The 13,850-nt window shown below is 33.1% G+C and overlaps 1 protein-coding gene across 2 annotated transcripts; it reads left to right on the top strand.

Moving 5' to 3' along the window:
- The first annotated feature begins 4,236 nt into the window (after positions 1 to 4,236).
- Positions 4,237 to 9,622, top strand: LOC117933996 (probable inactive receptor kinase At4g23740). 2 transcript variants are annotated; one of them, XM_034855585.1, is made up of 4 exons: positions 4,237 to 4,477; positions 4,771 to 4,927; positions 5,249 to 6,567; positions 8,464 to 9,622. In XM_034855585.1, exons 3-4 carry the CDS (start codon positions 5,340 to 5,342, stop codon positions 9,120 to 9,122), a joined length of 1,887 nt encoding a protein of 628 aa, XP_034711476.1. In that variant the 5' UTR covers positions 4,237 to 4,477; positions 4,771 to 4,927; positions 5,249 to 5,339; the 3' UTR covers positions 9,123 to 9,622. The 2 variants fall into 2 exon arrangements, with proteins under 2 accessions (XP_034711476.1, XP_034711485.1); XM_034855594.1 differs by having other exon boundaries at positions 4,654 to 4,927.
- Positions 9,623 to 13,850: the final 4,228 nt, after the last annotated feature.

Below are 13,850 nucleotides of genomic sequence, written 5' to 3'. Positions count from 1 at the left end.
ATGAATCATCTAGGATTAAAAGTTTTTAAACTAAAGGATTTTTTATTTTTAGCATAAATGTTGGCAAGTTGGAGGGTTGGTCACGTCCATCAACTCCTCTTGTGTTCGATGTGGGCGTTTGGGTGAATGCACTATAAGGTTAGGATATGCATCTTTCTTAATAACAATTGCTTTTATGAGAGTTGATAGCGCCACTTGTGTTCAACGTGAGCACTTGGGTAAATGCACTATAAGGTTAGGATATGCGTCTTTCCCAATAACAAATGCTTTTAAGAGAGTTGATAGTTAGGAGAGTTGATAGAGCCAGAGGTCCTATAGTGAGCAGTGAAACAAAGTTGCAAAAAAGGACAATAACAAAATCAAGACATGAAAGATAAGTAGTGAAACAAAAGAAGGCAACACATAGTACCACACCCTTAAAACCCATATGATTTTTAGGGCTATTGGCACCTCAAAATCCCTTGGAGGGCCCCAAATGTACCTTTCCTTAGGATCACATACACCCTAAAGGCCTAATAATTTGTATGTCCTGTGAGGCTGTGACAACCTAAAAACCCCTAGATGGACCCAAATGGACCATTCCATAGGATCATACCCTAAACCCATATAACTTTTATGATCATGGTGACCCCAAATACCATTGGTTGAACTCAAATGGACCATCTTTTAGAATCACACTACCCTTAAACCCCATATAAGTTTTATGGCTATAGGGCATCCCAAACCCCATCCAAGTGAAGGAAATGGACCATTTCTTAGGACCATGGTCTTAAACCCTATATTGGTTTTATATGGCCAAAGGCACCCCTAACCCTACCAAAGTGACCCAAATGGACCATTTCTTAGGATCTTACCCTTAAACCCTATATAAGTTTTATGGCCATGGCGCCCCAAACCCCACTAAAGTGACCAAAATGGACCATTCCTTGGAATCATATAATTCATACCCTTAAACCCTATCAACAAATATTCATTGGCATCCCAAAACCCCCACAAAGGATGTGCCCATTTACATTATTCTCCTTCCAAACAAATGCTTCCAAAACCCTTAAATTAACTTGAAAATTTTGCGTAGAATCCCTCCCCACATGTCTCAACCATCCATCCACTTCCAATCCTTTAATTGGACAACTCTCTATCCACTTCCAATCCTTTAATTGCCCAAACCCAAGTCCAACATTGCTAAAAGAATACAATCCAAAAACCTATTAATTTCTCCTATTATAAGTTTGTGTACAAATTGAGATACTGCACGTGCATTGGGTGAAGGTTGATTAGTAAAATCCAATTGAAACTTGCTTTAATAATTGGATGCTCCCAAAGGAAGTAGTTGCAAATATGAGAATAGTTTTCAGACACTTGTCAAAATTCTATCTGCTCAATTAGCCATGGGCCTCCATTCCTCAACTTGCAAGCATGCTTCTTACATTTATAATGCATTGATATGATTTAAGGATAGAATGTTATAAAATGATGTTCATAGGTCGTTGGGAACTTGAAAGAGACTTGCATTAAGTTCAATTTTCTTCCTACCATTAAGTACTAATCACTTTATAGATTTAAGATAGGTTGTTATAAAATGATGTTCATAGGTTGTTGGGACCTTGAAAGAGACTTGCTTTAAGTTCAATTCTCTTCCCCACCGTAACTACTAAATATTTTATAGCTTTAATATGGTCACTATCAATACTACATAAGATTTTAACTTTTTAGTTAGTATTTATAAATATAAATGAATATCTCCTTTTTAACTTCATATGAGTACATCAATTTTCTTATGTGCATGATTTTGAGTTATGTGACAGTTATATTTGTCTAGATGCAGCAACGACTTATCTTTGATGGATTGTTTGAATGAAGGGCGCAAATTTTCTTTTATTTATAATTCTTGAAGTTGATTAAAAGTGGAATTAATGTAGTTTATTTCTTATTTCTTTTATATATATATATATATAAATTTTTAGATGTATTTTAAGAATTTTAAGTTGATAATAAATCATTTTTATTATATTATAAATTTTAAATACTTTACAAAACAAATACCAAGATTCAAGAATAAAAATAAGGAAAAAAAGTGAAAATATAGAATACCTTTATATGCTCGGGATCTTACAAAATTTTAATTGGATCTTCAATAAATTTCAAATTATAAAGAAGGAAAAATAGGATGTCACGCTCGGTACCGTACAAATGTGGACCGGACCATGATGTGCTTTGAATGAAAAATAAAAAAGTTGAACAGTCGGACCATTTAGTAATTTTAAACATAGTCACGTGCCACCAAGCTGCCCACTTGGCTTCACTCAACTGTGCACCTGTTCTTGCCACGTCATCAAGAGATGGCGCCAAGGTGATCCAAAACGAGTTTAAGTTAAAAATAATCCGTTGTTAGAAAAAAATGGCAAGAATAGTACCCATCTCAAAATATTTGTCAAACTAATCTTTTTACATCCACGTAAGCATTTACATGGATTTTTTTTTAATTGTGTAAAACCACCATTAGTGACTGGTTTTAAAAGTTTCAAAAATATCTTTAAAACCACAGTTTGTGACTATGATTTTACATTTTTCCTTAGAACCATCGTTGGTGATTGTGGTTTTACAAGTTTCAAAAATTATTTTTAATTCATCTATGTTTTAATGATATTATGATTTTAATATTATTTTTAAAATATATTTTTTTATCATAATAACCATAAACTACCGTTATTAAGGAGTAACCTAAAATCATAATTATTAATATTAATTTTTATATGAAAATATAAAATTTTAAAATAATATAAATAATTTATTTAATTATTTTAAAATTTAAAAATAATATGAAAAAAATAATTTTCTTTAATTCATATGTGATCAAATTCATAAAACAAATAAATATTTTATTTACTATAAATATATAAATTTTTCATACTCAAAAAGAACTTTAAGAAAATCTGGTACATCGTTAAGAAATTTTGGTACATCCATAATTTACACTAAAATTAAAAATAAAAAAGCAAAGTTTTAAAATCTCATATTTTTTTAGTTGATGTATGGTTACATGAGTTCCCCTTAAAAATATTTGTGAAACCCTAGGGTTTTAAAAAAAATTTGTAAAACCACAGTTTATGACAGTGATTTTTAAGGATATTTTCAAAATTTCTTACAATTTTCCATTGTCGGTTTAAAATTACTTTTTTTTTTTACAAATTATCCTTAATAAATTTTTTCTTTACGTTTTAAAATTATATATATATTATCTTTATTTTTTCATATTTTCCTTAAAATTTTGAGAAAATAATTTCGTCTGCATTTCCATAAAAATTTATATATTTATGATAAATAAAATATTTATTTGTGTTATGAATTTTTTCACATATGAATTAAAGAAAATTATTTTTTCATATTATTTTAAAATTTTAAAATAACTAAATAAATTATTTATATTATTTTAAAATTTTATATTTCATATAAAAATTAATGCCAATGATTATGATTTTAGGTTATTCCTTAATAAAAGTGGTTTTATGGTTATTATGGTAAAAAATATTTTAAAAATAGTATTAAAATCATAATATCATTAAAACATAGATGAATTAAAAATAATTTCTGAAACTTGTAAAACCATAGTTACCAATGGTGGTTTTAAAGAAAATTGTAAAACCACAGTTACAAACTGTGGTTTTAAGGATATTTTTGAAACTTTTAAAACCACAGTCACCAACGGTGGTTTTGCACACTTAAAAAAAAATCCATGTAGATGCTTACGTGGATGTAAAAAGATTAATTTGACAAATATTTTGAGATGGGTACTATTCTTGCCATTTTTTTCTACCAATAGATTATTTTTAACTTAAACTCATCCAAAACAACATTAGTACTCGTACGGACGATTTTTAATAGTTTAAATTTTCTTCCTTGTGGTTGTAGCGAATACACAAGTCTCGACTGTAGAGGATTCCACCCCACCAGATATCCTCGCCTGAGTGACCGAGTCCAGATGAGACGCAGAGAGCAGACAAACCATTAGTTGCCCATCCAACGGCTAGATCTGACTCCTCAACTGCGATCGACGGCTGCCGTTTCGTGGGGCACATCTATTCTTGTCTTAGTCACCAAAAAGAAGCGACAGAATAGAATAATATTATTTTATAACAAAACAAATAAAACTTGGTGGGCCCCACTAGGCTGGTATCCCACATCATCACCCCGCAAAACCCAACGCAACAAACCCGCCCGAAAGGCTGGCAGTTTTAAATGCCCCCCCATCTCTTTATCCCCTGCCGTCAGTTACTGTGACGGAGCAGAAAACGCTGTCGTTTTAATATCTCACAGACATCGCCTCAACGCTGCAATGACGAAACGCTGGTGATTTTCTGAGTCGCACACTCTCTCTGTGTGCTTTCTGGCACATACAGTGGTGGACCCAAAACACTGTGGTTTTGAAATCTTCACAGACCTCGACTCAGCCCTGCAATGGCGAAATGCTGGTGATTTTGTGAGTCCCACATTCTCTCTCCGCTTTCTCGCGAAGTTTTCTCTCGCAATCGAAATTGCAAATTTTTCTGTAAATTTATGGTTTATTTATTAGTATTATTATTATTTATTTTTCTGTGCCTTTTCAACGCTTTTTGAATGAGTATTATTGCTCATTCGCATTGGATGCTGTTTTAGGGAGGGAAATCAGGGTAGAGGAGCTATCATGATGGATTACATTTCGGTTACTGTTGTCAAAGTATGAATCATGATGATGTTGCTATTGCTGTTGTTGCGACCCTTTTCATTGTCTAGGTTTTTCTTCATTTTTGATGTTATGAACTTTGAAGCTTCAATCGACGTTTTCAATTAGCTGTTTCGGTGAATTGTTGGTGCGTGGAGGCGGAGTTGCTCGAAGTTTAGCGATTTTTGGGTGGAAAAGAGTGTGCTGTGGTCAGATCTGGAAAGCGAGGTACGTAGCTTGGTGGATGGAGCTTCCACCGAGGTTCGGTTTTCTTCTACAAGTCTCGATTTCGCCATTCAACTATAAAGTTAAAGAATAAAGAACAAAAAGAAGCTCGATTTCTGGCGAATTTAGCTTTAAAAAATGCTGCTCCTTTGACCAAAATGCCCAATTCAAAGCCTGCAAGCTCGTTTTTTTAAGGGAAAATTTTCAGAGTCGCTTCTACTTTTGTCGACAACAATCTTGGAATCTGATTTTCTTTTTCTTTATTCCTTACAATTTTTATTTTTATTTTGAATTCATTTACTTTTATTTTTGGTTTTTGTTCAGCTGAAATTTTAGATGAGGGCGGGAAGAAACTTGGAAATAGCAGCTTGTTCTTTAGCTTAACTTGTTGGATTTTCAGGCTAAGTGTGAAGACATGAAAACTCTGTACATTTTCTCTGGGATTTTCTCGCTGGGTTTGATTTTCTCGCTAGGGAATGCAGATCCTGTTGATGATAAGCAAGCCTTACTTGAATTTGTGAGCCATCTTCCTCACCTGCACCCTATCAATTGGGATAAAGACTCTCCTGTGTGTAATAACTGGACTGGAGTGACTTGTAGTGATGATAAGTCCCGAGTTATAAGTGTTCGGTTGCCTGGAGTTGGATTTCAGGGTGCAATTCCGCCCAACACTCTTAGTCGCCTCTCAGCACTGCAGATATTGAGTCTTAGATCCAATCGAATATCCGGCTTCTTCCCTTCTGATTTTGTCAACCTCAAAAATTTAACTTTTTTATATCTTCAATATAATGACTTTGTTGGGCCAATGCCATCTGATTTCTCAGTTTGGAAGAATCTTACCATTATTAATTTATCCAACAACCGCTTCAATGGTAGTATTCCCAATTCAATATCCAATCTGACTAGCCTTCAGGCTTTGAATCTTGCTAACAATTCACTCTCTGGTGAAATTCCTGATCTTCAATTATCCAGTTTGCAGCAACTAAATTTATCCTACAATAATCTCAGTGGCAGCATGCCTAAATCACTTCTGAGGTTTCCATCATTGGTTTTCAGCGGTAACAACATTACTTTTGAAACCTCTCCCCTTCCTCCTGCTCTTCCACCCTCCTTTCCCCCTTATCCAAAACCTAGGAATTCTAGAAAGATTGGGGAGATGGCATTACTGGGAATCATTGTTGCTGCTTGTGCTCTGGGGCTTGTGGCTTTTGCTTTCCTGCTGATAGTTTGTTGCTCAAAAAGAAAAGGAGGTGATGGGTTTTCAGGGAAGTTGCAAAAGGGTGGAATGTCACCAGAGAAAGGAATTCCAGGGAGTCAAGATGCGAATAATAGACTGATTTTCTTTGACGGCTGTAACTTTGTATTTGATTTAGAGGATTTATTGAGGGCTTCTGCTGAGGTATTGGGAAAGGGTACATTCGGCACAACTTATAAGGCAATTCTCGAGGATGCTACCACAGTTGTGGTCAAGAGGTTGAAGGAGGTTAGTGTTGGGAAGCGGGAGTTTGAGCAACAGATGGAGGTTGTTGGGAATATTAGGCATGAGAATGTGGTTGAACTAAGGGCATATTACCATTCCAAGGATGAGAAGTTAATGGTGTATGATTATTACAGTTTGGGGAGTGTTTCTACAATATTACATGGTATGTTGCTTTCTTCATCTCTGCTATTTACAGTTGTTCATGCAATTATCTTCCATTTTGCTTTATTCTCTCTTGGAAGTTCTGAAAGCCAGCTATTGCTAGTAGCAATTTCTTTAGAGAAGTCTGCTAATCTTGTTGCAATTTATCTGAAACTTCTTTATCACCCATCTTTCTTTATCTAGATGGACCATATTTTTTCTGAATTAGGAGGAAATTACCATGGTAAAAAAAGACCCTTAGCTTTATAGGGTTTATGCATATATATAGTTTGTTAGAACTTGGATCATTTCCATGGAAAGGCAAGGCAACCTCCTTTCTGATCAATTTTACCTTTTTCAAGGTGGATTTTACTCATTTTTATGCTGCTTAAGAAGTTATAAATAATATTTTCTTGAACTTGGGAACAATCTTGTTATTTTAGCAAGCCAGTAGTTGTGATTGGTTTTGATGGGGGTGGCTACAGATGGATGGAACCTTCAACCCATTCTAGATTCCTAATTAGTAGGTTCCCTCTAGATAGCCATGTGGTACCTAGTGAGGAAACACAGAATCATGGATTTTGTTGGTAACTCCTCGATTGAATCTTCTGCAGGACGAAAGGAGCTTTCTGAAGCTCACAAGTTATCATCTATTAAGTGGTACACCTTATCCTAAGTATTGAGTTTCCATTTGAATTTTTTCTAAGCCATTCCTACTGTTAAAAAAGTAACGTCTTTAATGTCAGAATAAACTTTAAAGAGTTATAAATTACATTCATTACAGATTCATATTCAGTTCACTGGAATTCTCTATTTTTATTAATTGACATTCCGCATGGCTATTGTTGTTTGTCATCTTTATATGTCTCTAAACCATATTAAAGATTCACTTAAAAGAGGAATTGTTACACAAGTTGGTTAATGAATAATAGTCTTAATGGGAACTTACCACAGGTGTAAAAAGGGATCATTTGAGGCATGACTCAAAAACTCCGGTTTCTTAGAATTTATGTCTCATATTTGTTTCTACATGCTTATGTTGGTTTAGTTGTACAAGAAAATCCGTTAGCTGTGAGGTACATTCTGGCACAAGATTGTAATCTTGGAAAGGATAATGTCACAAAAAACACTTACTTCAATATCTTCCATATATGGAAAATTCAGACTTTTTAATCAGTAGGCTTCTGGTTTACCAAGTTTTTCAGAGGAGTTTCAAGCTTTAGGAGTACTACAAATGAACTTGGCAAATGATATGTCAACTATGCTTTAGAAACACAAGTATAATTTTGCTGGCATCCAAGGAAATGTTACCACTAGTTTTCATTCCCTGTACCCTAAAATTGTCCTTGGTGTGAGATTCAGTAACATTTTTATGTTCATCATGTTCTAAACATATTTTCTAATAGATCAATGCAATACAAAACTATTCCAGATGAAAGAGTTGGATATGCTCTTTGTCAAGGTTTGACAGTCATTTCTAGGCTCATTCAACCTAATTTAAAAATTTGTTTAATGATGCCATATTTAGGTTTTGGGGACATACTTCGTTGGTTCTCCTATACTGACTTGGTTTTTATAGACCAATTGGTCACATACAGATTGTGAGGAATTTGATTTTTGAGGACAGAGATTCCTTAACATGAGCATTGGTCATTGGTTGACAGACTCAAAGCTAGAGACGATCTGTTCCATTTGTATGACCGTTCTGAGGTGAAAAGCAAAATAAATCCTCTACAATAGTCTCATTTTGTTTTACTATTATGTTGCTTACTCAGAGTAATTCAAATGAATAATAAAAGATGCAGAATAGTTTTGCCCTATTCCTTCAATCCAAGTAGTCTCCACTGCATTGAACATGTAAAGAAGTAAAATGAGTGCACAGCTTTTAACCATCATCTGAAGAATTGTAATTTTGCAGGTAAAAGAGGAGGCGATAGGATGCCTTTAGATTGGGATACAAGATTGAGGATAGCCCTAGGTGCAGCAAGAGGAATTGCTCGTATCCATGCAGAGAATGGCGGGAAGTTTGTCCATGGCAACATAAAGTCCTCAAACATCTTCCTCAATGCTCGAGGATATGGTTGTGTCTCAGATCTTGGTCTAACAACAGTAATGAGCCCACTTGCTCCACCAATCTCCCGTGCTGCTGGTTACCGAGCCCCAGAAGTGACTGATACCCGGAAAGCTTCACAATCTTCTGATGTCTACAGTTTTGGAGTAGTGCTGCTGGAACTCCTCACTGGCAAGTCCCCTATCCATGCCACCGGCGGTGATGAGGTTATCCACTTGGTCAGGTGGGTTCATTCTGTAGTTCGAGAAGAGTGGACAGCAGAAGTCTTTGATGTAGAGCTGATGAGGTATCCAAACATAGAGGAAGAGATGGTTGAGATGTTACAAATAGCAATGGGGTGTGTGATTCGGATGCCAGACCAAAGACCTAAAATGCCAGATGTAGTGAGACTAATAGAAAATGTCCGGCATACTGATACTGACAATCGGTCATCTTTCGAAACCCGGTCTGAAGGCTCAACACCATTGCCAACCACGGTTGGAACATATTCCTCTCCCTCACAGTGAGCAAGCCATTGACACCCCTCTATTTTCATCTTTTTAAAGTTGATTTATTGTGTATTTTTCATCTCAACTCATCATGAAATGCTGTTTTCTCCCTGTCAATGAACAAATTCCAGTAAGTTTTATCAAAACTGATCCCAGTAACCTTAGTCTCTCGCTTGAGGTTGTTATCAACTTATCAGCACATCAGGCCGAAGATCATGTAATCTTCCTGGTCTTGTTTCTGTATTTTTCATGTTTAACTTCATGCACATAACCCAATCTCCAATTTGGTTCTCTCTTATTCTTCATCTCCGTTTGAGCATCAACTGGTCTATCGAAGTCAGTGTGTTTGATTCTACTATCGATTACTGTTCACAAAAACATGATGATGATACAACCCCATGTGCTGCTCCGCCCAGCCGAAACATCAATTATTACCCTTTCTTTTGCCTTGTACTTATTGTTGGATCGGTTTGAACACCTCATCTAAATTTTTTTCCCTTTTAATTTTTGTTTCTGTCTACTTGTCGCTATCTTGGATTTTGACCATCTTACATAATTAAAGTTTGTTAATGATAGGTCAAGCCTTTTATAACGAATGATCACATTTTACAGATTTGTTGGAGTATTTTTATTTTGGATTTGTAATAAAATTGATGAACAAAAGCTAAAATATAGGAGCATAAACGGCCAAGAGGAGTGAAATCCAGCTTTCCGATGGGTTCCTAGCAATAAACATTTGTGTAGCACATTAATCTATTATTTTTTAAGAATATGCACTCCACAAAATTAGTAAGCTTTCACGTAAGATAACAAGAACACCGGGGCTACAGGCTAGAATTTTAGGGCTTGATTGGTTGATGTTTTTGAAAACTGTTTTGAAAAACAGTTTTTGAGAACAGTTTTTTGTGTTTTTTTTTTTTTTTTAAAATGTGTTTGGGAACTGAATTTTGAAAAACAGTTTTTGTTCTCAAAAACAAAAAAAGCATGTTTGGTTGAGTTTATAAAAAAAAATTTAGAAAAAGTAAAACAAAAACATGTTTGAAAGTTTTTTTTTTTTTTTAATAAAATATTTTCTTCCATTAACTTGATATTATAAATATATAAATAATTTTCATATGTACAATTCATTTAAATTTTAAAAAAAATATTCCATATTTTGAAAATTTTATACCAGTTATGATTTTTTTAAACACATGATGACAAAGTGTAATTATATTAATTTTAATAATTTAAGGAAGAAGAAAGGGTTTGCGGATCAGGGTGTGGTGATTGGGTGGAGCTTACATTTGTGGAAACACAAAAAACAACTAAGAAAACACAAAAAGAAGGAAAAAAAACACGAAAAACATTCTATTATTTTAACAGTGAAAAAAATAATGAAAACATCTCTTTATTGTTTTCAAAAAAGTGGTTTTTAATAACACAAAAAATAAAAACACACATCTTTTCCTAAACAAGTGTTTTGTGTTTTTTGTTTTCAATAACAGAAAATAATTCTTGAAAACAGGAACCAAACAGACCCTTAGTTCTTTCAAAATGTTTCTCAACTATGCCTCGGGCCCGAGACGTTCACAATTCATGGATTGACTCGTTTTTTACACTTAAATATTATGAGTGTTTTATTTAATAAAATAAAAAATATTAATAGATTTATATTTATCATTGTCTGGATTAAATTTTACAATATTATAAATAAAAAAACAAATATTATAAAGTTTTGAATTATTTACATATATATATTCTTAATTTTATAATTATCTTAAATTTTAATATATAAATTATATATTTATAAAGTTACATAGATATCATGGTTTAATTATGATTGACCCAGTGATCCGCCTAATAAACCATAATCCAATGACTTTTCTAGCTCAATATTGAGCTAATTCTAAAAATATTATTAAACTTCATTCAATCTTGGAAAACTTTCTTCACACTCAACCAAAACTGTGCAAGAAAGGCTTATCAAAAGAATCAATAAAACTTTCAACCACACACCTAACATACTAAGATCCACTTTCTTCATTGCATGTTTTTTTAAAATAGTAGTTTTAATAACGTTGTGTAGATTCACTATATGATTTATTAGGAAGTCATTAGAGATGAAATTGAATTGAATTATACAAAATTAGTTTAATCAAACTTGAGATTCTATCTTGAGATTGATGAGATATAGACCTGTTGCCAAACCTAAGATAGATGCGGGAAAGGTTTCAATTCATCATAATGATCAATTACTAGGACAATTCGATTCCTAAAACTTCTTAATCAACAGTTACTTCTTCAAGTTTTGATCACATTCTTATTTTTTTCAAATACATTTACAAATTTTCATTGCTTTTAGTTGATTTGGAATCCACTTCACTTGATCATTTTGATTTTGATATATATCGTATTTACCTTAATTTGCCCTCTACACACCATCCTCAAGGATTATATACAATCCTCTATATACTATGATACATAACTTATTTTATCATTGATCAAGGTGAACACTGCATTATTATAGTTTTCACCATGTCCTATAATTTAATGGAGTGATGATTGTTATTCTTTATTGTACCAAAATACTAAGCTTTTATACAAAACAACTTTGACTAAGAAAAATATAAAAAAATAATTACTATGACTTTTGTAATGCTTCGAGTATTACCCTCAATAATTGGGTTATGAAAGTTGTTAAACTAGATTTAAATGATTTCTTTTTATTTAATTTCTTAAACTGAGAATGTGAAAATTGTTTTGAATGGTTTTAGGTTTACCCAATTAAACTTAAGTAAAGTGCAAGAGAAATCATTGGTTTCTAATTCAATTGCTCAAGATTAGAGGTTTTACATTAATAGTTTGATGTATTTAACTAATTGTATTAGAATTAACATTGCTTATGTGGTAGGCAGATTGAGTCCGATATACCTAAAGTCTTAACCAGGACCGTTATAAGATTGTTTACAAAGTAATTAAATACTTGAGAGACACCATCGACCATGACCTATGCTATAATGGATTTCCAAATGTATTTGAAGGGTACAATGATGTTAATAGATCTTTGACTCTAGTTAAATGAAATCCACTAATGGATATGAATATGTCTTTACCCTTATAGGGTGCGGGGTTTCTTAGAAGTCTTAAAAGTAACCTTACATCACTTAGTTTGTTATAAAAGCCAAATTTCTCCCCTTAAAGAAGACAAGTTTTGAGACCAAATAACTTGAAAACCTTTTGGCAGATATCTCTTCATAAATGAGACTATCATTGTCTATATATATACATTATGATATTCAAATTGTAATAATCAAGGTTAGAAATAAGGTATTTAATGGAAAGAACAAACATATAAGACACAACATTATGTGAAAGTTGTTAGAGATAAGAATCATATTCCTGGGTTTTGTTAAGTTAAAGCTAAATTTAATTGATCCTCTAAATAAACTACTAAATATGAAGTTAATTGAAGAAACATCGAGGAAGGTGAGGTTTATGTTTAATATAAAGTCAAAAGTGATTACAACATACGTCGCAATAACCCATGCGAAAAGTAAGATATTTAATCAAAAGAGCAAACATATACCCTTATGGCAATGACTTGAGACAAGAATCATATCCCTAGATTTTGGTAGATCAAAGTTGAATGTGACTAATCTTTTTACTAAAATACTTAATAGGAGATTAGTGGAAGATACGTCAAGGGGCATGTGACTTATGCTTAATACAAAGTCATGAGTGATGGGAAACCAACCTATAGGAATTGAGATCACAATAAGTAGGTTCATATTGATAATAATGAGTCACTTATTGATTGTGAGATGCTCTATCAACTACTTATATTTAATAGTCTATTCCTAAAATATAGATAAAAGATATTTTACCATTATCGAGGATGAGTGCATACTTTTAATCAACACTACATCCTTTTTGGGTGGTATGTTTAGGTTCATGACGCACTTGATGGATTCAAGCATGAAAGTGGAGGTAGGGCCATTTTTTGTGAGAACTTAGATTTTCTAAAACTCTCAAGAATACCTAAATAGAGCGCATGACCTAATTGTGCCAATTTCCTATGTATCTTAGTTGTAAAACAAATATGGATATCAGGTTTTGTATCTCATATAAATAAATCTTGGTTCATGGAAAATTTATTTTGCATCAAATTTATGCTCTTTACAACTTACTTATCCTAAGTTTGGTTCATAGGATTGTTGGGAACATGCATGTGTAAACTTGTTGATTCAAATCTTGTATTGAAAATGGAGAACCACATGTGGCATATATTGAATCCTACTACCTAAGCCTTATTGGTTTGTGGAGAGGTAAATGTGAGCTTATGCGTGCTCTCCAAATTATCCAAATTTTATCGTTTGAATTATGGAAGAAGTTTGAAAAAAATATTTTATTTTATTTTATATATATTTTTTGAAATTAAAAAAAGTTATAAAACTATGAGTTAAAATTATTAAATTTAAATCTGTTTTTATTTTTAAAAAAAATTTCTGTTGTTCAAAGTCTAGAATGGTCTGTTATTGAATTAAAATCTCTCCCCAAGATAATTTTATTAGAAATAGGCGGAACCGGTTACCGTTCCTTAATTTCCTTCCAACCGGTAATTCGTTTAAGGATAAACACTCCACGTGGTACTCAAAATTCGCCAAACAGGACATCCAGGCCGAACTCTTGTCCGAACCCAAAACAAAAAAAATCACCCGGTAACCGGTAAATCCGCGTCTCAAACATCCCCATGTATCACTACCA

This window comes from Vitis riparia, chromosome 2 (genome assembly GCF_004353265.1).
Source record: "Vitis riparia cultivar Riparia Gloire de Montpellier isolate 1030 chromosome 2, EGFV_Vit.rip_1.0, whole genome shotgun sequence".
Taxonomy (NCBI): Eukaryota; Viridiplantae; Streptophyta; class Magnoliopsida; order Vitales; family Vitaceae; genus Vitis; species Vitis riparia.
Note: the sequence above shows the minus strand (reverse complement) of the source record. Positions and strands in the feature narration are given on the sequence as shown.

Bases quoted from the DNA above. Each gene is read 5' to 3' on its own strand.
- LOC117933996 (XM_034855585.1), top strand. From the start codon at position 5,340: ATGAAAACTCTGTACATTTTCTCTGGGATTTTCTCGCTGGGTTTGATT. The intron at 6,568-8,463 runs GTATGTTGCTTT...GTAATTTTGCAG, and splicing joins TGTTTCTACAATATTACATG to GTAAAAGAGGAGGCGATAGG.